This window comes from Amorphotheca resinae, assembly GCF_003019875.1.
Source record: "Amorphotheca resinae ATCC 22711 unplaced genomic scaffold M430scaffold_4, whole genome shotgun sequence".
NCBI classification, from domain to species: domain Eukaryota; kingdom Fungi; phylum Ascomycota; class Leotiomycetes; order Helotiales; family Amorphothecaceae; genus Amorphotheca; species Amorphotheca resinae.
Window position 1 is genome coordinate 1,941,182 of NW_020194474.1, and position 25,628 is coordinate 1,966,809.

General features: G+C 49.2%; 7 protein-coding genes across 7 annotated transcripts in view; 3 read left to right on the forward strand and 4 right to left on the reverse strand.

Annotated features, from left to right (window-relative positions):
• Positions 1-645, reverse strand: part of M430DRAFT_226325 (hypothetical protein) — a 1,713-nt gene extending 1,068 nt beyond the window's left edge. Inside the window, exons 1-2 of the mRNA XM_024864735.1 lie at positions 333-645; positions 101-164 (exon numbers count right to left, since the gene is read on the reverse strand). Coding sequence (XP_024722652.1) covers positions 101-164; positions 333-374 — 106 coding nt within the window. The 5' untranslated portion in view covers positions 375-645. The remainder of the gene's footprint in view (positions 1-100; positions 165-332) is intronic.
• An 833-nt stretch (positions 646-1,478) lies between these two features.
• Positions 1,479-2,637, reverse strand: M430DRAFT_98942 (hypothetical protein; the record flags this gene model as incomplete). Its single annotated transcript, XM_024870153.1, has 2 exons — positions 1,479-1,874; positions 2,215-2,637. The coding sequence occupies 2 exons, from the start codon at positions 2,635-2,637 to the stop codon at positions 1,479-1,481; spliced, it is 819 nt and encodes a 272-aa protein (XP_024722653.1).
• A 2,998-nt stretch (positions 2,638-5,635) lies between these two features.
• M430DRAFT_26971 (hypothetical protein) lies at positions 5,636-8,129 on the forward strand (the record flags this gene model as incomplete). Its single annotated transcript, XM_024865487.1, has 4 exons — positions 5,636-6,012; positions 6,125-7,208; positions 7,255-7,339; positions 7,387-8,129. The coding sequence occupies 4 exons, from the start codon at positions 5,636-5,638 to the stop codon at positions 8,127-8,129; spliced, it is 2,289 nt and encodes a 762-aa protein (XP_024722654.1).
• A 3,796-nt stretch (positions 8,130-11,925) lies between these two features.
• On the reverse strand, positions 11,926-17,483 carry M430DRAFT_84790 (hypothetical protein; the record flags this gene model as incomplete). The annotated part of the gene is made up of 5 exons (XM_024869624.1): positions 11,926-13,810; positions 13,861-14,241; positions 14,296-16,397; positions 16,611-17,023; positions 17,138-17,483. Coding segments are annotated over 5 exons (5,127 nt in total), but the record flags the coding sequence as incomplete, so codon positions are not given.
• An 809-nt stretch (positions 17,484-18,292) lies between these two features.
• On the forward strand, positions 18,293-20,284 carry M430DRAFT_65660 (hypothetical protein). Its single transcript, XM_024869193.1, has 4 exons — positions 18,293-18,749; positions 18,811-18,886; positions 18,938-19,080; positions 19,142-20,284. The coding sequence occupies exons 1-4, from the start codon at positions 18,442-18,444 to the stop codon at positions 20,160-20,162; spliced, it is 1,548 nt and encodes a 515-aa protein (XP_024722656.1). The 5' UTR covers positions 18,293-18,441; the 3' UTR covers positions 20,163-20,284.
• A 1,120-nt stretch (positions 20,285-21,404) lies between these two features.
• On the forward strand, positions 21,405-23,012 carry M430DRAFT_57802 (hypothetical protein; the record flags this gene model as incomplete). Its single annotated transcript, XM_024868691.1, has 1 exon — positions 21,405-23,012. Exon 1 carries the CDS (start codon positions 21,597-21,599, stop codon positions 23,010-23,012), a length of 1,416 nt encoding a protein of 471 aa, XP_024722657.1. The 5' UTR covers positions 21,405-21,596.
• Positions 23,013-23,746: 734 nt separating this feature from the next.
• Positions 23,747-24,457, reverse strand: M430DRAFT_34349 (hypothetical protein). Its single transcript, XM_024866532.1, has 3 exons — positions 24,224-24,457; positions 23,948-24,036; positions 23,747-23,868 (listed from the first exon to the last, which is right to left on the reverse strand). Exons 1-3 carry the CDS (start codon positions 24,409-24,411, stop codon positions 23,825-23,827), a joined length of 321 nt encoding a protein of 106 aa, XP_024722658.1. The 5' UTR covers positions 24,412-24,457; the 3' UTR covers positions 23,747-23,824.
• Between the last annotated feature and the right edge of the window lie 1,171 nt (positions 24,458-25,628).

The window sequence follows — 25,628 nt, forward strand, 5'->3', positions numbered from 1 at the left end:
CCCAAAACCCCCCCCCCCCCCCCCCCCCCCCCCCGGGGGGCTTTAATAAAATACACCAAAATAAAGCCAGCATGAATCAAGAATTAAAGAAAAGACTCACTCGCACCATCACCCATCCCCAAGAACTCCTCAGGTGTTACCCTAGGATCCGTACACGCGACTACCTAAGGTAATCCCCAAAATCAGCCCTCCATTCCATCCCACCCCCCCTCTTTCCCCCCCACTTTCCCACCACCACAACAACAACAACAACAACAAACAAACAAACCCTCAAAAACAAAACACAAATATCTAAAAAAAAAAATCTTCTAAACGGGTAGATATATACGCACAATCACCGTCCCATCCGACCTCTCTCTTCCTCTCTTCTGCATATCCAGAAACCTAATCGGGGACTTGTAGTTTGCGTCACCGGCCCATTTCCTGAAACGAGGTCGCCGCGGTTGAGGGTTAGTTTTGCTGCGCTGCTTTTTTTTTTATATGGGAGGGAGGGGACATGAATCGAATGAGGGAAGGGGAGACGAGAGGTTGGTTACTTATTGGCCTCTAGATATGCTTGGATCCGGGGATCGGGTGTGGCTGGCATTGTTGCTTGCTGCTGATGATGATGATAAGGGGTCGCTTTGGGAAGTAGGGTTTATTTGCGGGGTGGGTTAAGTTAAGTTATGGGGGGGAATGGGTAAAATATGAGCTTGAATGGTTTATTTACTACTAGATGTAAAGGAAGCATACCTTATAGAGATAATAGAAGGAAATGCATAGGTAAGGTAGCCAGGTAGTCCCTTGGAAGTTGGACCCTTGATATGCGGAAAGATAGGGAAGGGAGCCTCTACGCCGCTTCAGCCATCGCCGCCGCCCCGCCGCTGCTCTTATCGGCCGATTGAGTATAAGGCTGACGTCGTAGTTCCGTAGGGATCTATTGCATAGGGCCCTTTGATGTGGGGTAAATCATCCAGCAGAGCCGCAGTGGAGTGAACGGCGAGGAGGAATGCATAATCAAAGTAGATGTCACAATTGAAGATAGCAAAGCAAGCTCTGGAGGAATATTATGGAAGAAGTACCTAATATATATTTCACACCCGCTCCGATCAATATCCCTCGTAAGGGGTGTATCCATATCGATCAATCTAAATCCCAAGAGTGAACCGCCCAATCCAAACGCCAGCCCACCATCTAAAAAGTACGCCATCCCTATATCTACGGGATTCAAAATCAACGCAAAGTCCGCTAAAGTAACCAAAGAACCTCCCCCTGAAGCATGCGTAAAAGCGCAATGGCTTATTATGCAGGCTAAATAATGTGTATTAAAAGATAGGCAGCGAGTCTGGGTATACCACACACAACCGCAGCATGAATTAACAATATCGTCCAACGGGACAAAAAAGGCCTCCGTCGCCGAGCAAGCGTATGTTTCCTATATCGGCCGTGTACTCGTAGGGACTTCGTAAGGTACGTGTGTATGTGGCGTGAATGTGTGCTTAGAAAGTGCTCCAGTTCCAATCTCGAGGCACGCTTGCACCAAGACTTGCAGGCGCACCTGGTTCCTTCTGCCCGAAGACACTGCCCATTGCCGATCGCCCATTGCAGCTGACGATGGGCGTTGTGGGTGTTCTTGGCTCGTCGTGGGAACTGTCGCTATTCGAACGGGTGTGCCTGGCAACTTGCCATGAACAGTATTCAAACCAGCAGTGTTCACAGGCGCGGCTTCGTGTGCCCTGAGGGTGATAATTTGCATCTTGATCGAGGGGGATGTTGTAGAGGGAATGCAGGTCACAGAAGATGTTACCGCACCGTCGACAATGATGCCGCCGTGTGAAGTAGGTGAAGTGTCTTGTGCAAGTTGGTTCGTCGCAAACGGACGATTCCGAATCGGGCTGTGGGGAAGAGGACGTTAGTATAGGAAACACCCCGATACGTAATGTAATGTATTGGAAGCTCAGATGTGTGGCTGATGAGAATCCGCTTTTAACACGCGAGCAAATGCCTAGCCAAGCGATGCGGTGGGAATGTTCGATTATTGCGGCATTATTCCAGCACGCAATCCCCATCCGGGTATTGCACCACAATACCCGTCAGGGTACTATACCACGGCCCCGGGGACGAATATAAGAGATAGACCCCGCGCTCTGACGATGGTGCCACGATAGAAAAAGACTCCGGTGGGTTTTCCCCAAAACACAAAATACGAAATACAGGAGCATCCGCCAAACGTACCTTCCAGTGTTCTCTTGTCGGCAGCGCCGTGACCTTTCCAAGACCCTCGGTGCTATATTCCGTCTCCGTTATCGAGCCCAGATCAAATTTTCCGCTATCTCCCGTCAATCGTCTGCTGTGTGTCCGCGCATTCTCTAACGAGTCAATGCTATTATGTATGCTCGCTGGCGGTGTTAGGGGTGACTTTGCCGCTCGTTTCGGAGGGTCCGTGGGCCGCAACACTGCCGGGATATAGAGAGGAGATTTCGGCGGTCGGAGTTGTCGAGTATGTGAAGGGAGGAGTGCCGGAGCACCGGTTCGAGGAGATGTCGGTGAGGAATTGCTGGGCGTTGCTGTTGCAGAACTGGTAGGTGAAATCTGCCGCGACTGGGGATTGTAAAGGGCATACTGCGATGGAGACGCAGTATACTGTTGCACAGGCATTGCAAAGTCGGTTGCCATTATGCCAATAGATTTGTGAGGGTATTAAAGATCAACGTCTTAGGTGGTGCGGGCGTAGGATGGAGGGGCAGAGGAGAGCTGAGGGCCTGTCGATCTGTCTAGAGGAACATTCAGATCAGAATGACAGGTATGGCTTGCGCTTTAGACAATGTATCGACTTCGAGGACTGTGGCGGAGAACAGGCGACAAGGCGGCGAAGGATTCGCTTTCCACTCCTGCTGTCCAACTCACGATCCGGGGAGGGGGCAACCGAGTCACTCTGGTTTCACAGCGTTGTCGTCCTTCACTCGAGTGGTCGTAAAGTAGTTGGGTATTTGTCCGGACTTTGAGGAGACGACGTTGTCAACTGGCTACCAGAATTCGACGTCGGAGCGCACAGTAGAGTTCCTTGTTCAATGGAGGCAAATATGGCTGGTGTTTGGTGTTGTGGCAATATACCCGCCCTCGATAACAGCCTGACCGATCTGTCGCGTAGGGTGGCGGAACAACTTTATGTCTTATACTCGAGGCGAATGTGGAGGTGAGTTCACTGAAGATGTCTCCGGTAAGAAGAAGGACTTGTAGAACTTGTAGTGATGAACTGCTGGATTGTACTCTGCGATGGATGGCAGGCCCTCGAAAGGTGGAGGGTCGATATTCCTCCTCGTACATAATAGCCCAGAATCCCGATGGGTCTCAAGTTCTCAACTCCACTTTATCTCCCAAGATAGTCCCCAAATTATCAACGGTCAGCAAATGATTGGAGGGAGCGGCATCTGAACAAGGGAGGTTGCCAGAGATGGGCCCAACGACCGACGGGGCTCGAGACTCGAGGAAGAAGGGGGTAATATCGGGCCCTTTGCCGGGAACATGGTTCGAGACTCGGCTTACACACCTACCAAGATGCTGGGTACGGAGTAGTGGGCGGCACCGGTGAGAGTAGTGTGAGCGTAGTGTGCGCCTAGTCGTCGTAGTCTCCGTCCGCACCGGGTCAGCCACAACCCTGGCGCGGATAAAGGCGCTGTTGGTCTTATGGGATTCCTTTCCTCCGTGCAGCAAGTCCCTCTGTATCTCCTGTTCTCTTCCGGCTTATCTTCAGCGGCGTTGCCTCTCCTGAACAAGAGGGAGAGAGCGGCCGCAATCGCAATCACACCCCCAACCCTCCCAGCTGTCAGCCGCATCGTTCGTCATGTCTCTTGTCAGTATTCAACTCGAAGATCTCGATTCCCTCTGATCGTCGACCCGCCAGGCCCCACTGGGTGTCGCGTGTGCAGAGGCTAAGAAGCAGCAATCAAACCTCCGCCGTACATACACGGAGTAAGCGGTACCGTGCTTAAACGGCCTTTGAGTGGCCAAACTGTCAGTCTTATCGTGGAGATGTGATAGGCTGCTGATACATCGACCCTCCGGGAATTTCGCCGCGTAGAAAACACGCACTCCGATTAGCCACGGACGAGGCGAAAGTGGCGGCGGTGAGGGCGAAGGGCGATCGTATTGGAGCCCTGCTGACGGTTGTTCGGCTTCTGATATCGGCACCCTGATCAGGATGCCTACACGAACATTATCCGATGGCCGGAAAACCCCGTCATGCAACTAGTCCCCATGCGGACTCATCGTCGGCAACAGAAAGGAGTCAAGGCTCAGAGCCTAAAGCCTAACAGAAGGTCACTCACTGCAACTCTGCAAGTGCAACACGGTACACCAGACATCGACTGCAAGAATTCAGTTAGTCGGCGATCATCAATATACCACGGAAATGTCTCCGGAGCAGAATGGTAGGGGAGGGAGCATTGAGGCTGCGGGGTAGATGGAAAGGCGGCTTGGGCCTTGGACATCAATGAGCAAGGGCAAGAATATTGCCTGGGGCAGAAATCGCAGTCGGGTTTCATTTGCCGTTCACTTATCCCATCGACGATCGCTCCAGCCTCCAACCGGCTGTCCTCTGCCCCGAAGAGACATGAACGCCTGCACTACTGTACACTGCACAGTAATAGCGCAACAAGGAAAAAAGATCCAAGCTCTGGTGCATAATGATAACTTTGATTGCAGTGCGCTGTTTTTAGGATACAGGGGATATGTAGTCAAAGCACCCTCAAAACCGACACCGCACGCGCGCCACGAAAATTGATGCATGTCTTTCTTCGTACCACTTAATACAGTACGTATGGTACGTTGTTGAGGCTACTCATGACTGGCACGCATGTGTTAAAGGCAATATGCAAAACAATAAGACAAAATGGAAGAGCAATATGAAATTGAAGTTGAGCGTGAGGGGTTTTGACGTGGATGCAAGAGGGAACCAATGCCTTGATGATTTGTCGATCAAAGGAAAAGGGTTGCAGGGAGAAGGCCAAGTTGCACACCCTCAACTCTCGAGGGGCAACGGAAACTCCTGCTTGCTCCGTAGACTTTACCTCTACCGCGGAAGGTGAGGGGTGGTGGTCTGGCCTTGCACGAGGAACATCTTCACAGTGCAAGTGGCGCTGGCTGATGCGGCAACCGCAACAAGGATTGCGCTCATGTGCAGGGGCGGGCAATCTAATAAAGCATCTGAAGTCCACGTTTGAATAACAAAGAGAGTTGGAGAAGAAGGGGTTCAGCTACCAGTAAGCACTGTGTAGGAGCCAGGCGGTTCTCACTATAAATCCCATAAGTCTCTTAACAGTTTTACTGGTCTCCTCTCTTCTCTTCCCGTCCCGCCCAACTACCACGTGATGGCGGGGCCCCGCATTCCGGATCGGACCTGGAATGCCGGCCTCAACCGAGGTTCACGTGCACCGTCCCCCTTCAAGCTACCAACACAACAGACTGGTGAACCCCCTCCCTTCGACCTCAGCTGGCCCCTCTTGCTCTCTCTAAGATAAGTAACAAATTGCCCATTTGCTCTTGGTGTGTTTGCTTTCCTCAATTCACGCTTCAGATTATACATAGCCATTCATTCCTTGCTCTCCCAGCAGTCATCAGTGTGTGTGAACCTCTTTCTTTACCCAGAACGAGCAGCATGAACTCCGACCAGATAGAAGTTCTCGCCCCTCTGGCGACCCCATTGCCGGACCCTCCGGTTGGTGAAGCCTTCACCCCAGAGCAATGGACAATCTTGCTGGCCATCATGGACGCGGTAATTCCGTCGGTCCGGAGAGAAACGGACGCGGGTGACAAGATCTCACAATATACCCTAACGGATGCGGAATATAACAAAACTGTGGACCACTTGAAGAGAACGGTGGTCGATACTCCTGATAGTCAGTCTCTAGAGGAATATTTCCTAGAGAGGCCATCAGAGAACCCTAGGTTCCAGGACTTGTTGAAACGAATTCTGGTCGTCTACTCTCGAGACGATGTTAGGAAGGGTCTGGCATTTGTGTTATCGGCGCTGAAGTAAGTAGATGAAGGGAGAATAGAGCTTCTTCCAAGTAATGCCTCTTCGGCTCATGGAAGAATCAAACTGTCGGGATCGGTAATCATATCCATCAGCTGACAAGAGGAATAGCACCCGCGTCGGATCACTGATGCTGACTGGATATAACACACCCTTTCACAAACAGCCAATTAGGATCCGGCAGTCTATTCTTGAAAAATGGCGCCTATCATACCTCCCACCTCTGAACGCCCTCCATAAACAGATGACATTGGTAGCCAAAAATCTATGGGTGAAGACCAGCCCTACTCTTAACCGAGTCGCCGGGTTTCCAGAAGTTCCTCTCCATTACAAGCCAGGGCCACATTTTGAATACGATTTTCTTCAATTCCCAGCGGGGCAGGAAGCTGCGGTTATCGAAACGGATGTAGTGATTGTAGGCTCTGGATGCGGTGGTGGTGTGTGCGCCAAGAACCTGGCGGAGGCTGGCCACCGGGTTTTGGTCGTGGACAAAGCTTACTACTATCCTCCATCATCACTACCAATGTCCGAAGCTGAGGGTGGCATCCATCTATATGACAATGCAGGAGTAACGGTAAGTGATGACGGCTCTATCTCTATCACTGCGGGCAGCAGCTGGGGAGGAGGGGGGACTATCAACTGGTCGGCTTCTTTGCAACCGCAGAATTTTGTGCGCAAAGAATGGGCCCAGGACAGAGGTCTTACATTCTTTGAAACGTCTGAGTTCCAGAACTGCCTTGATCGCGTCTGTGACCGTATGGGTGTTTCTACAGATCACATCCGCCATAACCATGGCAACGAGAAGTTGCTGGAAGGTGCGAGGAGGCTAGGATATCATGCCAAAGCGGTCCCTCAGAATACCGGAGGAAATGAACATTACTGTGGCTACTGTGCAATGGGTTGCTGGTCAGCCCAAAAGCAGGGCCCTGCTGTTTCCTGGCTACCTGATGCAGCTAGGGCTGGAGCGCAGTTTATTGAAGGCTTCCAAGTAGACCGCGTTCTGTTCGACGAATCGGGTGGTACAAAGAAGGCTATCGGAGTCAAGGGTACATGGACATCGAGAAATAGCCGTGGAGGCGTTGATGGACCATTATCTGAGCGCACTGTCCGAAAAGTAACCATCAAGGCCACGAGGGTTATCGTTTCTGGCGGGACCCTGTGGAGCCCCATCATCTTGTTGAAGAGTGGTCTCAAGGTAAGCAAATTCCTGGATAAAACTCGAATTTTACTAACATTTCAAGAACCGGCACATTGGACGTAATCTCTACCTCCATCCAGTCAATGTCGTGGCCGGAGTGTACAAAGAAGATGTGAGGCCCTGGGAAGGTGTGTAAATTTCACCCCTTTTCAATGATCCCATTAACCATTTTCAGGCGGGATTCTTACGTCAGTCTGCACCTCATTCGAGAACCTCGATGGACATGGCCATGGGGTCAAGCTGGAAGCCCTGGCTATGCTGCCCGCTATCTCTCTAAGCCTTATGTACTGGAACGCCGGCCTCTCTTTCAAAACGCAGGCCCTGAAATACAGGCACAGCAACGGTTTCATCTCCCTCGTGCGTGACCGAGACACCGGCCGTATCTACCCTGATGCCACCACCGGTGTACCAAGAATCGAATACTCACCCAGCGCTTTCGACAGAGCACACCTCATGGAAGGCGTCATTGCTCTTGCGAAAATCTGCTACGTGACCGGGGCAATGGAGATCCATGTCTCGTTCTCCGGATTAAAACCCTTCATACGCAATCCAGATCCTGAAGATCTGGAAACTCCCTCCGCCTCTCCCGCCGACGACATCGACCCCGGGATCACTGACCCGCGCTTCGCCGCCTGGCTCACGGAGCTGAAACGTGTAGGCAACAAGCCACTGGGCGGTACCTACGCCACTGCCCACCAAATGGGAACGAACCGCATGAGTGTACGTGCGCGCGACGGGGTCGTGGATCCGAAAGGCCGGGTCTGGGGAACTGAGGGTCTGTATGTTGCTGACGCGAGTGTGTTCCCGAGCGCGAGCGGTGTCAATCCGATGATTACGAATATGGCAATAAGTGATTGGATTTCGAGGGGTATAAGTAAGGAGCTGAAAGGTTTGGGGGCCAAGAGGGCTAGGCTTTAGGATCTTGTAATACGATTGAAGTCGGAGACGTAGGCGCCTGTTTCAAGCAATACTGTTTACAACATCAGTGACAGTCAGTCGGTGTGAAATGTATGAAATGAAGTAAAGTAAATCAGTATTTTCAAAGAACTTTGCTGAGTCTCGTATCAAATCACAAGGTTTCGACAAACCGATAACCTAGTATAAAAGAAGATCCCAGCGCTCAAAGATATCAGTTCACCACGCCTTTCTCAACAGCTAGCTATCTAAATATTCCGAGCAATTCAAAATATTTCCAAAAGGTCCAAGAGTAAGGCTGTATTCATCTTACCTCGCTATGCCCCCAAAGAATGCATAATTCACCTCCCCAACCCCACCACCCTACCCTTTCTTTCTTTCTTTCCCAACCCCCAATCCAATCCATTCATCCATCCCCCGCACTATCTCCCAGATCCTCATCCAAAGCCTCCAACCAACAAATCAATTATTACCCCTTGCTTAACTAGGTACTCATCTTTATAAAATTCCGCAGCTACCTAGAGAACAATACTAAGAAGAACAATATTAAGGGGTTAAGCGAGCCCCTCATTCCCAATCACGAGATGTTTTCCCCCCCTCTATTTGGGAATTAGGGATTCGAGTAGTTATGTCTATTGGATAAAGAAGATATCTTGCATGTTAGTCTCTAATTTGAGGATGCTGGACATCGAATTATTTGACCCCTCCTTTTGTTCTTTGGTCATGAAAAAGTTATAAAACCCAGCGACCCCCCTCCCCCCGCCCTCTTTCTTCCTCCTTACATCGAAAGAAATCCTAATCCAAGCATCACATCACACATATACCACATAACAATATACTTGAAATTCAACCTATCACAAACCAAACCACTTTACAAAAGCTGGAGCTAAAAAAAATCAATTTTTTTTGTTTTTTTCAATGAAAGCGAAAATGGCTTTCCCATTCCATCCGCGCCCTCCCATAATCCCGACTCGGTCCATGGGCTCGCGTCCCACGATCATCTTGTCCTCCTCGAGTCCTGATATCGTGGAGAATATGGGAGGCATGCCGGCTTTGACGTATGAGGAGCTTTGGGGGGCGTCGATTTGAGAGTTTATTGGGTGGTGGTTCTTTTTTTTGGGGTTTTTTTTTGGGGGGGGGGGAGTTAGGGGCTCGGCAGGAGATTTTGGATGGTGTTATTTGGTTATTTGGAGGGGAAAGAAAGGGAGTGGGAGTGGAGACAGATTGAAAGGATGGTAATGGCAACTTTGTCTCGGGATCATAAGATCGAACGGCTGGGTTGAGGGCATTTTGCAGTTACCAGGGAAGGGAATTGAAAGTTTATAACTTTTGGCTGGGGCATGCGTTGAAGGTTGAACAATTAGTATAAAGGACTGCGAAATCCTCGGACCGAAGTAGGACGGAGCGAACATTCTACAGCGGGAGTATCACAAGGTCAAGACAAAATTCGTGGTGGTGCCAGATGCGTCATGTATTAATTTGCTCATCGTGTTTTCCTGTCATATTCGTCCCATTCAAAAGCAAGTTTTGTGCACGCCGTTATATCCCAGGCAAACAATGCCGGTCCATGCAAATGAAGTAACGCAAGCTATGCCATGTGTGTGCGGCCAGAACGCCTCCGAACAATCAAAGGTATCAATCGCTAAAGAGAGATATCCGCCAACTCCGGCTGCCTTCTGATGGATGTGTACGAAACGCCTCAAACTGATGGATGTAGCATGCCAGCATTTTGAGGAATGAGGTGAAGAAAGGAAATTGAATTAATGTTTTTGTGCTGGGGAATGGGAAATGGGAAAGGGGGAAAGGGAAGGGGAAGGGGAAGAGTTCAGTCCCTAGCTGAGGGGATTCCATGTGAACCAACTCGCCGATGGTTTAGTCCGCGAGAAGCTTCTCTGATCTCGGATTGCGCCCACTTTGGGATTTTCCTTGAAGTGGCACTGTCTGGGTTGGGAGTCGATCTCGAAGACGAAGTCGATGGTGATTGTGCTGCGCGCCTTCGAAATATGCGTTGCATTTGTCGTGCATCATCTGCTGCGTGAGAGTGTCTCTTGCGACCACTCTTGGAAGGACCGGCAACAGGGGTTCGCAAAGATCTCGGTGCAGGTCTATTCATTGCCTTGAACATTTCCGACTATAGTTCAATATTGGTTAGCGTTTAGTCTGAATTAAATCCAAACAAACCCTTGGTACGTTGACCAATGGAGAGCGAAGAATATTCATCGTTTAATGTCGACTGAGGAGAAGGAGGATTGTCGAGCGATGGGTGTGCTTCGACAGCACTGCCAAACGACTCTTTTGGAGCTGCGAAATTGAAATACTTCGGTTATCAACTCCTCTAGAGTCAATGGCCGCTTGTGCGGATATCTTCACAACGACTGATCAACTCGGCTCTATCACCCTGAGTACTGTAGTTATGGCGACGTAAATAATGTCTCAGCTCTCTTGGGTACCACAATTGGAACTGTCGAGGTTTCAACTGCGGCGGGCCCACCTGATCATTCCGCAATTTAGAGGTTGGCGGCGAGACTGAAAGCTTGTCTTGTAATGTGACTACGCCAGACTCCTTGGCCTCGGCAATTATTTCTTTTGAAGATGCTGTAGGTGAACGTGAACGGAAGGGAGGAATATAGAAAGGGGAATCTCGTGAAAAGCATACTTCTTTAATATCCGCAAATGCACTACCGCTTGATGAGCTTCGAAGCATTCGGCTTGGTTTGACGATACTGCGTACAAAAGATCGAGGGGTTATTCGCAAGTCAGCAAGTGCCTGGCACTTGTCCTTGTTGGCTCTGAGGGCCGCAGCTGCTTTTTCGACAAAAGATTTGATCGTGTCCTCCGTCGAATAGTCTGCGAGAGCCTCAAGAATACCCTTGGAGACCATCGTCGCAGTTTGCAAAGGTTCAAATACGGATTCAAAGGAAGATTCATATGCCTTCTTAAGAACATCAACAAACAAGTTTTCCATCTTCTGTGGAGCTGTAGGTAAATTTTCTACTTTTTGCTTCCTTCGTCGCTGATCGGAATTTGGCGTAACGCCAGATGGATGCTTGTTAGAAAGCTGGGAGTAGTTCGACATTCCAAACTCGGGTGATATACTTCTAGAGCGGTGTGCGAGCTCTGTCCCGAGAACAGGCGCAGGCCTATCTTTGGGGCTTGCAGAGCGAATTTTCGTATGAGCACCAAGAATTGGAGAGCGGTGTGGAAGCTCCGTTCTGGGAACTGGTACAGGTCCATCCTCGGCGCTGTCAGAGCTCACGGAGCTCACAGAGCGAGCTCTTGTATGAGCACCAGTAATTAGAGAGCGGTGTGCGAGCTCTGTCCCGCGAACAGGCGCAGGCCTATCTTTGGGGCTTGCAGAGCGAATTTTCGTATGAGCACCAAGAATTGGAGAGCGGTGTGGAAGCTCCGTTCTGAGAACTGGCACAGGTCTATCCTCGGCGTCCACAGAGCTCACAGAGCGAACTCTTGTATGAGCACCAGTAATTGGAGAGCGGCCACGTGTGAAATGAAAAGGATCCCTGGAAGTTTTGTTCTCAGCGTTCGCAGAAGCACTGGTTTGAGCTGCATCATCTGGTGGCGTTACGACTGGCGGGACAAAAGATGGAGCACCAATAGGAGACCCTGACAAAGAGGAGTTACTAGCGCCTGTCAAAGAGCTTTGCCGAGGAGGATTGAGTATCGGAGAATGATCTGTGAATGATGCTGAACCTTCAATGGTAGGTACTCGAAGATACGACGGAGCTTTTGATATAGCACTGAGATTTGTGAGCATGCCCGGAGTCTGTCCCATCTGCTGATCGAGTTGCAGCGCATTTCGCTTCTGGATCAGTTCCTGGAAAGCTCTGGGATTCGACCGTTTGAGTTTCTCGTCACTCAGCATACGCTTCACTTCTACTTCCTCTTCCGCAGTCAACTTGTCTTGATCGTCTTGCTCGAAAGTATCGGTTTGCACAATTGCTCGGATCGTGGAGGAGCCGGTCTGAGAAGCTAGGACCTTATCAAGAACCAATGGGTCCATCCCGACGAACTCGGACAAGTCCTTTTGCTCCACAAACTTGGGTTCAAAGAGAAATTCTCTCACTCGTTTTGAAGCCCACGCCACCGGGCTCTTCTTGTCGACGACTCTCGAAGCTAATTGCATCTTGAAAACAGCCTTGTTGTGGATGCTGTCTTCGAACGTTCCTCCAGCCACAAAGCGATACACGAATACAGGTTTCTTTTGGCCAATGCGATAAGCTCTGCCAACTGCTTGCTCTTCCATGATCGGGTTGAATTTGAAATCGAAGATTACCACGCGATTGGCCCCAAAGATGTTCAAACCAAGTCCTCCTGCCGCAGTGGATATGAGATAGAGTTCCGTGTTGCTCACGTTGAAGGCTTTGGTCGACTCTTGTCGCTTGCTTATGGTTGTACTGCCATCAAGCCTTGCATATTTCCTGCCTTGCGTAATGCACAGGTGTTCAAGGAAATCGAGGGTGTGAAGTGATTGCGAGAAAACAAGGACCTTGTCACCAGCTTCCTTAGAGGCATCGAGAATCTGACAAAGAATCTTGACTTTGTTTGACAGATTGATGGCCTTCAAGTCAGACGCCTCTTGCTTGAAAACCTCGGTGACTGCATTTATCAATTCTTGAGACACTCCGACCTTCCAAACGGGTGCATTGAGCTCAGCCGCGATTATCTCAGCTTGATCAGTGCTTTGGTCAGTGGCTTGATCTGTACCGGTTCGAGAAATGGAACCAGAGAGTACGCCCCGCTCCTTTCGGGCCTCTTCCTTTCGTTCATTGAGTTTCCTATTGAAGCATTCGGGATGGTTGCATAGCAGGGAGAGGATCGCGAGCCAGTGCCATACAGTTGTCTGAGAGACTTCTTTCGTCTGGCCTGATACCATAGACTGCACATAAAGCGAATACACTTTCCTTTGCAGGTCGGTAAGAGGAACTGTGATCACAAATTCTTTCTTGGGGGGTAGGTCGTTGCGCAGAACGGACATATCGGCCCGGTGAACTTTGGGAGCAAGATCCTCCTTCAGGACGCCGAGCATTTTCAGACTCCTACGTCTGTCGGAAGCTGTGCTATCGTGCCAAAGTCCATCCTGGATGGGCTCAACATACTTGACACGGAATTCAAGTGCAGGACCCAAGTAATTTGGAGCGACCCAGTCGATCATAGTATGATACTCCGCAACATTGTTTGCGAGCGGAGATCCTGTCAGCGCGATGCGACTCTTCGATCTGAATTGAGCCGTTGATTGTGCGATGGCACTATTTGCGTTTTTCATTTTATGAGCTTCATCCGCCACGATTATATTGGGCCCATTCAGGAGTTGATCTTTGACAGTTTTGTGATCCTCCTCATTGAGAGGTGCTCGGCGTTTCGCCGTGGTTTTATTCTCGTAGAGGGACCTAAACATTTCGTAGCCAAGAATAAGCACTCCGCCGTCATGATACCAATCGCTGATAACCTGCAGTCTTTCAGGAGTTTTGACAGTGGTGTCCACTTTCCGGAAGTGTCCCAAGAGATCTTTGGGGGACCATGTAAGGAGTTCATCCATCCAGTTATCTATGAGTCCAGCAGGACATAGAACCAAGGTTCTCGAAACCCGAAGGCTGGGGGGAACCTGTGAGTACACGGATTCATCGGGTGATGCAGATGCTTCAGCTATTGCGACTAGAAGAGTGATTCTATATCGATAACTTAGCATTGTAAAGTATAATATAGGGTCCATACTTACACTTGCATTGTCTTCCCTAGACCCATCGTATGGGCAAGTAGACAGCCTTGCATTGCCTTCTCGTCGGTGACAATTTGGTTCCACATAAATCGAACACCATCAATTTGATGCGGCTTAATCCGTGGAGCTATTTGTTCATTGACATAGACGAATCCTTGATGCTCAAACTTGCCATCGTTTATGATGATTTGATGCTGACCATCTATATGTCCGATCGATGTAAGCTTGCTTTGAAGCTTCTTTCGACGTTGTTCTTGTGCATCGAGTCGTAAGCGATCTTGCTCTCGCATGTCACGAGCTTCCTTGTCCTCATAAATCTTTCGCTTGCGTTTCTTACGTTGTGAACCAGCATCTCCTTGGTAACCATCGTCGGTGATAGTGCTGTGACAAAATGTGAGCACCATTCAGACCCCAAATAGAACGGACAAAACTTACTTGACAGCTCGTTCACGTTTGTCCTCCAGCTGCTTATTGCCATCATCCTCTTGGCCATCCATTAGACTCGACCGGAAGTAGCTTTCCAATTTTCGACAAAGAAGGTAAAACGCAGGGAACCATTCATTGCGCGCACTTTGAAGCTTTAAAAGGCGCCGCTCTGATGGTTTCTTTCGAGCATGATATTTGCAGTCGACGTATGTGTTGAATAGCTTGATAAAATTGATCAGGGTTTCAAAGGTATTGTCGTCCACGCCTTTAAGACTGCTTTTCGCCTTAAGCAAAGCTCCTATCACGCCAGACATATGATCCCAGAGTTCAGTTTCAGAGACGTTCGAGATGAAGGAGAATATAGCAGTTCTCGCAGCATCATTCATCTCCTTAAGCACAGATATGAGTAGACGTTCCCTGTCAGAAACACTGGCCCAAGCCTCGTGCGAGAACTTTGCGATGGCATCAGGGTCATCATAGGGAGGCAGATTATCCATATCAGGTAATGGAAGCTCTTCGTCAGATATGACAATAGGGCTACTACTCAAGGGGCTGTTGTGATTCGTGAGCTTGATTAGTGGTTTCTTCTTCTTCGGCATCTCCATTTTAGTAACAGGGCGGAGAGGACTATCGTCGGAAAGCATCGTTAGATCAATAGGTTCACTGGCGCTGTTTAGCGAAGCATGAGAAAAGCCAGGAGGTGTTGATTTTTTCGTATGATTCGGGGTTGATGGATGGCCTGGCGTGCGTGGGTTTGTAGCGACTGGCTTAACAGGCCCAGATTCTTCGTTAGATCCATCTGACATATAGTCAACATCATCATTTGAAGCGCGACCTTTGATAGAATTCTTCGAAGGCTTTGTTCGAACTGCAAATGATGTTTTGGTGAGATTATCCAAGCTTGCATCAGACGAAGTCGCACTATCATCATCCTCACTGTCTGCAAAATCCATCTCAACTGGCTCTCCAGAACTTGACGTGTCATCGACAATAAAATCATCAAATTCGTCTTCACCAGGGGAAGATGTCTCGAGGTCGCTTTCTATAAGCTCTCCTTCTCCATCTTCCTCAGCGCGGGCTCTTGGCTTCGTCGATTTGGAAAGTTTTTGTGGAGGTCTCTCTGGGGCAACTTTACTTTCTATAATAGAAATCTCCCAGATAGAGCTTTCACGATCGAAGATAGTCTGCTCCATGATGCGAGTCTGTCTTCGCACCTGACGTTGACTTGTCCAAATTTCGCCAACAATTTCCTTGCGCAGCTTCGGTATCCGATCATCAGTGATGTGGTAGAGGCGCTTTTGAATCACTCTGATACGCTCTCGCCGAGCCTCACGATTCTTGCGGAACTTTGTCCATAATCGTAGCGCCTTCGCTTGGTTTTTAGGTAGCTTCTCCTTCTTCCACTTGACGACCAATTCAGCAATGCCCTCATCAATCGCCTTGTTCACTTCTTCTATGCTGAGATGTGGTTTCTTCAGGGGTTTCAAGGGCTTAACAAGGGTTCCCCGTTCTCCCTCTATTTCTGCCCACGTGTCGAGATCATACTCGTTCTCTTCATCCGATTCTCCATAGATCGGAAGGACTTCGTCGCCTCCCTGAACATGTCGGTATTTCGCCAAGGAATCAGGATCAAAAGTCTCTCCATAAGAACCGAGCTCATGCAATACCCCTGAATTAAAAGTCACGCGATTGTCGTCGCCATCAGCCAGAAGCTTCTGTGGAGGTGCATCAGGGTCGACTTCGGGCCAAGATTGGAGTTCTTCGCGTCTAGAACAGGCCTTGCCATCCTCCTTTGTATAGAATAACGTGAAGGAAGGTTTGTGGAATCTTTCTGCAAGCTTTGTCGGATATGGGAGGATGGCAATGAAGGATTTCCCATCACGTTCAAAGACTTGCCGCTCTGATCGCAGGAAGTTTTTCATAACATGATGTATGTAAAGACGTCGTCCACTTGAAATTTGCCTGGCAACTTCAGAGAATTCGGTGGGATCTTCTGAAGCCGGAAGCTCTTGGCCTACTTCAGTACCCTTATAGAAGATATCATCGACAGGTATCTTCACTTTGCCCAGGTAGCCTTTCGCTTGGGACACTGAGAGATTTGATTTCGGCCGCTTGGTCTTCTTCACAGTCACCTTCCTTTCTGCCACAATTTGCTCGGTGCTTTTCAGAATCTGCTCCTCGACCAGTCCCGGCTTCCGAAGGTCATTGTAGTTAAGAGGCAAATCCGAGTTTGGATCAGACTGTCGAATGGGGACAAGTCTCTTTATTCCATCGTCACCAAAGAATACTACCCCTGGTTCAATGATCTGAGGGTTGTTATGAACAACGTTGTCTGCATCACTCGGAATTTCACGATCCCTACTCGGGTCGATCTGTGATGAAATCAAAGTCGGGGCGATGCGCTTAGGCTTCTTCCCATTATTCTCCGGGATAGGACTAGGAGCACTTTCAGATCGCGGAGTAGGTGGAATATGTTGTGCAACATTTTCGGTCTGTACGATCTCGTGGTCCGATTCGATGATCTGGGGAGACGAACTATCTGGAATCAGAGGTGCAAAATTATCGTCGGCATTAGCATGGTCTAATTTGCGTCGTTTGCTACCTGAAGCGTCCGAAACGACAAATTCACCACTAGCAGTTCGAGTATCGACCGGGGTAGGTATCCCTGGACTGTCCTCCAACGCTCCTCCAGAATAATCTGCTGCAGTGAGATAATTCTGGAAGGACGCAGGTGATTCTGGACGACTGCGGATAGCTGGTACAGGACCTTGCCCTATCTGCTGCTGCTGCTGCTGTTGCTGCTGCCCGAACGGCAAGGCACTGTCGAGTCCAAAGGGCGGGAATGGTCCACCAAGACCTGCGACACTAGGTCTGCGTAGAGTTGAGGTAAAGCTACGCGAAAAGTGTTCCTGCACATATGCTTGATAGTGTGCGCTCTTTGATCTGAGCTCCTCAATTGCTCTCCGAACAAAGGCTTTTTGGCCGAGAGTCTTGATGTCAAAATCTTTCCTTAGAACATCGTCGTCGATATCCAGTAGAAAGACACTTCCATTGACCTCTTGTTCCCGAAGAACACTCGCAAGTTTGGTAAGGTCCGGGGTTGATGTGGAGGTAGGGGGGTGCCAAGATCGATTGGGAGTACAAAGCTCTTGCACCACGCGGTCAATAGACCAGTCCCACGGGTCTTCGACCTCCATGTTTACCGGCGGAATATTCGGGTTAGAGGAGAAACATGAGGGTCTGGTATCTTGTTCTATCGGAGTGATCGAACGGGTAGACGATAGAGTACTACTGTCAGCTGCAAGATGAAAGTTAGCAGCGAACGCATAAATTTGATAATTCGCACGGCAAAGGCTAGGGATGGCAGTAGAAGTAACTGCAGGTCAAAGACATAGGATACATTGAGAGGGAGTAAAAGGTGATTGAGCGCAGGGTCTAAGGATGGCTCGCAAAGGAAGGCGATGGAGGAAAAGAAGAGCATGAAGATCGCGCGCACAATCGAAGGCAAGAAGAGCAAGGGGACTTACTTTGAGACTAACAAGAGTAGAACTAATCACTTATAGGATAGACACCGGGTGTTTGGATAAGGGATTCGAATGTTTGGTCGCGGGTGAACGTGTCGAATGGTGAGATCCAAGTCGACAGATCGGAGCGCGAAGCGCGCAGCGCACAAGTTGGCGGGCTCGAAAACAAGCTAGACGACGAGAGAGGGGCACAGTAGGAGGTGGCTTGATAAAGAAGAACAGTATGCGACCGAGAAGACGGCCGAATACTTGAAGAGGGGCGATGGGTAAAGAGGTAAGGAGGGGTCTTAAAGTTGACGTCCTTCTTGTCGCAGCACTTCACAAAAATTAACGCGGGCCCTGATGTCCAGTAGCCGCGTAGCGATATCCGATATATTCCCGAACCCTCTTATCTTAGCGTGGCACGTGACGTTTGTTTTATCCCCCACCTTCTATATAAAGGTATATCTCTGCGGGACCCGAAGTCGTGACAAGACGCCATCTTACAAAGCAGGCAGCGGGGCTTAATTCGACCAAAATCAGGGGAACATTGGGGGTCAGCAAGAGAAGAATAAAGTCTTCTCCAGCTGGGGCCTCAGCATCTGGTTGATTTTCCTCTTTCACTTCCAGAAACAAATTTTCTGAAGTAGAAATGGCGTCCCAAAGGACCCCTGAGGGCTCCTATCCTCCAGATCTAACGGCTGCAGAATCTGAAAACCTTGTTTTCACGATTAAAGACTGGTCAATCGCCCATGGTCTAGCTGTGAGACCACCACCAGCTCTGGTTGCTGCCGAAGCAGATCCTCATGGTGTATTGGCGACAACTGCACCAGTCACGTTATTTCCCAGCCCGTTTCCTCGTGTATGCTTTGAACAAGCCAGATCTATCCAGAAAGCATATAACCAACTGTATGCTGCAATTGCACAGGATGAAGAATTTTTAGGGGAGATTGTCCAAGAGTGAGCTGAAAATGCCGCATTTTCCAATCGATAGACACTGGAGTGAGGCTGATCAAGACAGAATACTTGAAGTCGACGAGTTCATCGCCGAGTTATGGCAAGTCCATTTGAAAGTTAAAGAGGAAGGCTATGTTCAAGTATGTAATCAGTTTTCCAAGGATCATAGATAACTGCTTACTTCTGTCCAGAATCTATCTTTAGGGCTCTTCAGGTCTGATTATATGGTCCATCAAGGTGACACGGATGCCGGCCCTACGATCAAACAAGTCGAATTTAACACCATTGCCTCTTCTTTTGGTGGGCTATCCGCCCAAACCTCAAATTTACACAAGTAAGTCACCGAGCAAGGTGAAAACTCCTCGAATGAACAACAGCACTGACTTTTTGCAAAGGCACTTGTCCATCAGTGATTATCCCTTACTCGAGAAACCAATCTTAACGAGTGCACTGGATCTCCCAGAAAACACAAGCACACAGTCCCTGGCTGCAGGTCTCCGTTTTGCTTTCGACACGTACATCAAATCAGGACCTAGCCATGATTGCTGCATAATCTTTCTTGTGCAGGATCCCGAAAGGAATATCTTTGACCAACGCCATCTCGAATACGAGTTGAAGCAGCATACATCCCCTATTCCAGTCTTCCGCTTACCTTTTGCCCAAATACTCTCCCACACCTCTATAGCCGATACTCCAAAGCGCCAGCTTCTGTACCACCTACCGAGCAATCCGTCAAAGACCTACGAAGTGGCCGTCGTATACTTCCGTGCGGGGTACGGCCCACAAGATTATCCCGATGCTTCTGCCTGGAAAGCCCGTCTGCAGATCGAACGCTCCAACGCCATCAAGTGCCCCACCATCCTAACCCAGTTAGCCGGTGCAAAGAAAGTACAGCAAGTCCTCGCAACGCCAAAAGCCCCTTCCGAGCCCTCCATCCTAGGCCGGTTCATGGGAACTACTTCAGGGTTGGAGGATCTCGAGAATACATTCACCAACATCTTCCCCCTGGATGACTCTCCCGCCGGGCTAGAAGCCCGCAAGATTGCCGTCGATCCCGAGCGCTGCAAAGGCTATGTGCTGAAGCCTCAGCGCGAGGGCGGAGGCAACAACATATACCGCTCCGCGATCCCACCCTTCCTAAAGTCTCTCCCTGAGACGCATTGGAAATCATACATATTGATGGAGATCATCACGCCGCCGCCAGTCCACAATATGATCCTGCGGAACGGCGTGGTTGAGAAGGGAGGGGTGATCTGCGAGCTGGGGATCTATGGGACGTGCGTCTGGGACGGGACGACGAAACAGTTGTTGCACAATGAGGGAGCCGGTTACCTGCTCCGCACAAAGGGAGACCAGAGTGAGGAGGGAGGCGTTGCAGCTGGTTTTGGATCGATGGATAGTTGCCGATTGGTCTGAATCTAGAGAAAAGCATCCAATCTAAAATGCGGCTGGGTACGTGTACCTTGTGAGTTAGGTAGGAGACATCCAGCTGCGGGGATAACCGGGTCCTTATGTTAGCCTGCTATGCTACATTTGGCTTTAGTCGAAGTCAAAATATACTTCCCCATTTCATTCATTTCTATCCACTGTATCGCACCTTCCTCTATATGCTGCTCATCTGTGAGCAGTCTGCTTGGTCATTAAGGTAGGTAGGTAAGGCAGCGAACGGACCATGGCTCCGGTTCAAAAGCGGCGTCTTTCCTTAGCAGGCAAGACGCTAAGACGCCTGTGACTCTTCAGGAACCAAGGGAACGTTTCCCATTTGAACCACGCTACCTATGCTGTACCAACGGCATTAAGCTATTATTCAACTTTCTGTTGCATATCTGTAGCCGGGCCGTTTCTTTCCGCTGTTTGCCGCGAAGCGCCTTTTCAACCTCCAGATTTACCCGCGATGGCTTGGTCTGTGTCAAAATATCCTTATGACAGTATTTCTTATAATCAGTGGACTTGATATAGCTTTTAGAGCCTATCCAAGATACTGGGGCTCGAGGGGGACTCGATCCTCTATTATTAGGAGAAGAAAGCTGTACCTATGCATCTCGTTTGAATCTTGGCAGCTGCTACGTAGGCGTTCAAATGGTCAGATGCCAACTGGGCATTTGGTAGGTCTTGCTTCTAAATCCTGGCTCCTGAACATCTACAAGTGTGGAACGGAGTTCCTCGCTTGACAACAGAACGAGGTATCACAATACCATATCTAAGGCTAGGGCTAGCGACTTCTTAGCTGCAAGGAAACCAAGATCTCTCTCTACGTCTTCCTGGGTATCCAATCTGCTGTCGTCTGAGCCATTCCGAGTGAGAATGTCGTGTGGCAGTTTGCTGGACCGCACTTACCTCTTTCGGCGATTATCTTCAGTTCGAATCGCAACAGGCCGGCCCAGTATCAATATCAACCACGGTCCTTTTGTCAACTGAGAGCCTTGAAACCCTGCGAGCTGCTGTTGGTCTATGATTTTAGTTGCTATTGATAGCACTTACGACGGAGGGGGTTCAAATCTGGGACCCTCGTTTCGTCTTCCCTTGACCCCTTGTTCATCTTTCGTCGGTACACTGTGATATTTATTCTTGTCAGTTCAGATTCAAGTTGCTACTCTCAATCAGGCCCAGTCTGCCAGAAGTTCTAATGGTTTTGGTTTAGCCTGCTGTATCTCTCATGACGTTTGATGTGATTTGATTTTCGTCTGGAGAATCTGGTATATATGCCTCCAAGTCAGTTGCATCCACCTTTCCTTCTCCCTTCTGACTACTGCACATATTGGACATATCAAGTTCCGCTATTCTTCTGCAAGCACGCCCAAGAATAAACATACAACATTTGAAAACTCCTTCACCTCTCACACCACAATCATGGCTGCCGCCGTGGACCACACCACTTCGGACATGCCCCCCAAGTTTCCCCTCGCTTATCACTCGATCAACAACGAAGAAGGAGCCTCAAATCCAGCCGATCCATCCAACAAAGCTCGTCTAGACGCAATTGCGAGGGCCGTCTTGAAAGCTTCATCCATCACCCCGAATGTAGACAGTCTAACTCGAGAAGATATCCAAGCAGCTCACATCTTGATGAAGATGAGTGGAGCTTCATGGTCAATTGGAGACGGGCAACCCAGTGATGCTTCTGACATCTTCGGCCTAGCCGGCTTGAAGCAATCAAGCATCAGCAACTCACCATATAAAGAGCACAAACCAGACGTGTTCACTGGATCTAAATTGTTCTCTTCCGAAGGAAAAAGGTCCCCCTCAGTCGAACCATCACCCGAGTCTTCTCCGCCGATAGAATATCTTGATCGAAAAGTCGGGCCTCTCGGACCGTGGCCATCTAGAGACTCTACTATTGAGGAATGGCAGCCGTTACTCACGAAAATGAATCTCAAACCCTGGCATTATCCGCCCCAAAAAGCGAAACCCGGCCACGCACCACAACACGGCTCGGTGAAGAGCGGGCTTCCAACGTGGAACTTTGTAATGTATATCATCCTCAACCGGATTCCTGGCGGCCGTCTGAGGTACAATGAGCTCTATCGGCTGAGCCTTGCTCTGTGTCCGGCTCTCGGACCCGTTGACGACACGAAAAACAGCACTTGTCGACATGGTCTTACGACAGGAACTGAATTTGGGATGGATGATGCTACTGGGGGTGGAAAGTGGCATCGTATCGCGACTCTGGCGGAAGAGGTGAATGCAAAAAAGAAGAAAGCCATAGAAGCGGCAGCAAAGAGAGCAAAGAAAGAGGAAAAAGCGCGAGAAAAGAAGGAAAAAGAAGAGGAAGCAAAGGAAGAGGAACCAATGGAGAAGGGAGAAGGAAAAGAGAAGACAGCCAAATCGCAAAAATCAAAAGCCCCAAAACGCACACCGAAAAAGAAATCAACAGGACAAAAGGCTAACAGCGAAGCAACCACAACCCAAACAGAAACACACGCAACCCAGAGTACCACGACGCAAACCAACCCAACCCCCCAAAACGAGGAAGAACCAGAACAGAGACCAGCCAAGCGCAAACGCACTCGAGACGCCAACTCCTCAGTCTCCGCTTCCCCCCGCCGCCGTCCCACCCCCACCCCGCCTCAAACCTCCGTCACCGCCGTCACCGCCGTCACCGCCCCCTCCACCTGGACCGAACCTCCACTCGCCCCTCCCACAGGAGTCCTCGGAAGATCCCCACGACCCGAACCCGAGTCTTCAACCAAACGCACCCGCAAACCGAACCCTAGATTCGAAGCTGGCCAGAACCCCACTCCCCCCAGCCGGAAGAGAAAGAGGTAGTGATCTCCGAAACCACTTCTGTGCAATCTGTTTCTGGTGTGCAGACCGCCTTTCCTCCCCCGTCCCACCCCTTCTTTGGTTTTTTGTCGGCGTCCTGTTGTTGTTCTTGTTTTGCGACCTGATACATGGCTTTTGGGTTCAGATATATATACCCCTTCAGGCCCTCGGAAGTTCAGATAAACCTGGACTGGATATTCTGGATGGAGGAATGGCGGATATTGCTTTTTTGTTTTTCTGTAGGCGTTTGTTGTCATTACATGGGATTTGATTGATTGCATGCGAAGTGTAAATCACTAGGAAACCAAAAAAAATAAAACAAGTATACAACAAATTGAAATAAAATAACTTCAGTTTTTATAAGTGAGAGAAGAGAAGACTGAAACGGGAAAAGTGATGCTCAGAGAGGACTTCGTAGATTGTATCTGTACACACAATTATATACCCTCCTCACGTTGCCATCTTTCTTCCTCTCTTTTTAGGTATTTCCTGTCCTTTCCTTCCATACCTTGTATATCGTTACACACACTCACACCTATCCCATCCCATCCCATCGCATCCCATCGCATCGCATCGCATTAACGCAGTCCAAATCTTCCTCACCATCTCTCACCTCACCTCATCTCACCTCATCTCACCTCTCATCCACTCCAATCCAATACAATACAGTGCACACCACACCTTCCTCCTTCTCTCACCCACTCCCCTAAAGAAAAAAAGGGGAGACCAAAACAAAACAAAAAACATGGATAAGAGAGCGAAAACGCCAAAAACCGCGAACGTCGTCAACAAAGTATAATGTCGGTGAGTTTGTTTTATTCTCTTGGTCGACGAGGGGAGGAGAGGACTTCTAATCTTTCTGTTTTTTGTGTTAGTTTTTGTTTTGGGGAGGAGAAAAGGGGGGAGAGGGGGGAGGGGAAGAGGGGGGAGAAGCTTACGCTGTACAAGATTCAGAGCGGAGCGGGGCTTGCCTTCGGAATCGGTGTAGGAATGCATCTCGGCGGAGCCTTCGACGTAGACTAGTGTTCTATTTGGGGGGGGAGGTGGATTAGTATATAATATATTTTTTTGATTGGGATTGGGATTGGGATTGGGAGAGCGTAGGTAAGTAAGCTTTTGTTGTTTTGAAACAAACAAACAAACAAAAGCATTCTGCACGCCTCCCCAAAATTCCCCTCTCCTGCAAAAGGGAAAAAAACAGGGGAATAACATACCCCTTCTCCAAGCCCAACACAAAGTCCCTCTGCGGGCCCTCGGGCACAAAGCTCGTGACGCGGAACCAGCTGGTCCGCGGGCTATCGCGCGGTCCCGAACTGGTCGCGACGTTGTAGCGCAGCACCTCGTGTCCCGTGCTCGTCGGGTGCATCTCTGGAGACTCGCCGAGTCGCCCGATGAGCGTCATCTTGGCGAAGCTTGCGAGGCCGCGCGCGTTGGAGAGCGGGCGGAGAGCGCTGGGAAGGACGTGCTGTCGCCGGAGGGCGGGGAGGGCGCGGGTTGTGAAGGACATTTTTGTTTTGTTCTTTTTTTTATTCGAGGGGCGTGGGAGGGGAGCGTCGTGGGTGCGGGATTGAGAGGGAGGTGTGGTAAGGTGTGGTGTGGTGTGGTGTGGGTAGTGCTGAGAGGTATGAGGTTCGAGGAGCTCTTTTGCTGGCGCGTCGTGAAGTTGAGAAAAGCGCGCTTAAGGTGAGCTGATTGATTGCATTATGTAAGCACGTGGCTAATGGTCACGTGATGTTTGAACCCGGTGAGGCTGATGTCGAGATGAGCAGGCGATGGCCACATGTTTCGGTGCTTAGTAATATGCATTAACTTAGGTAGCATACGAGGCATAGTTGTAGCCTTGTAGGGCTGATTGCAACCCTTGCCGGCTTCCTCCCCTGACTAGCTCATTCTGAGGCTCATCCATCGGTTTGGCTGGTCTATTCGATCCATCGGTTTGGCTGTACCTAATCCACTGGTAGGCTGCGCAATAGGTCCCTATAGGTTGGGTTTCTATAGGTAGGACCTAACCTATAGGGATCTAACCTATAGGGTAGGTTTAGACTAGTAGGTAGGCCCTAACCCATGACCTAACCTATAGGTTACTAAGACCCTAACACGTGATTTAAGCCTTAATAATATCACGTAGTAGTATAATGATTATAGTTTATACTAATCTTTATACTAATCACTTTGTAGGGCGTTATTTAATAGATTACATTTAGGAATTTACAGAAAATATATAATAGAATCGTGCCTCGTAACTTATAATCTTATTACTATTCTATTTTAAATTTGGCCTTATAGCCTTTTACCTCCTAGTATAGCATACCTAAGAATTCTATTACGTATAGACTACACGAGCTTTATATCCTTTTACTAAATTGTGACTCGTTTAGTATAGATAGCGGCGAGATTTGTTACTATATGTTGTTTGATTAGTATAAAGATTAGTATAATAGATCGAATACTTATAAGAAAACTTAGTAGTTAACATAGCCTCTATAGATTCTTGTAAGGCTTCTATTACGCTTCTCTAGACTCGGAATTCAGGGCGTAGCTAAAGCATAATCTCCTTTACTAGCCTTACAAAGGGGGCCTATAGTATTAACAGTTTAGTAGTCTTTTAGTACTTTCTTA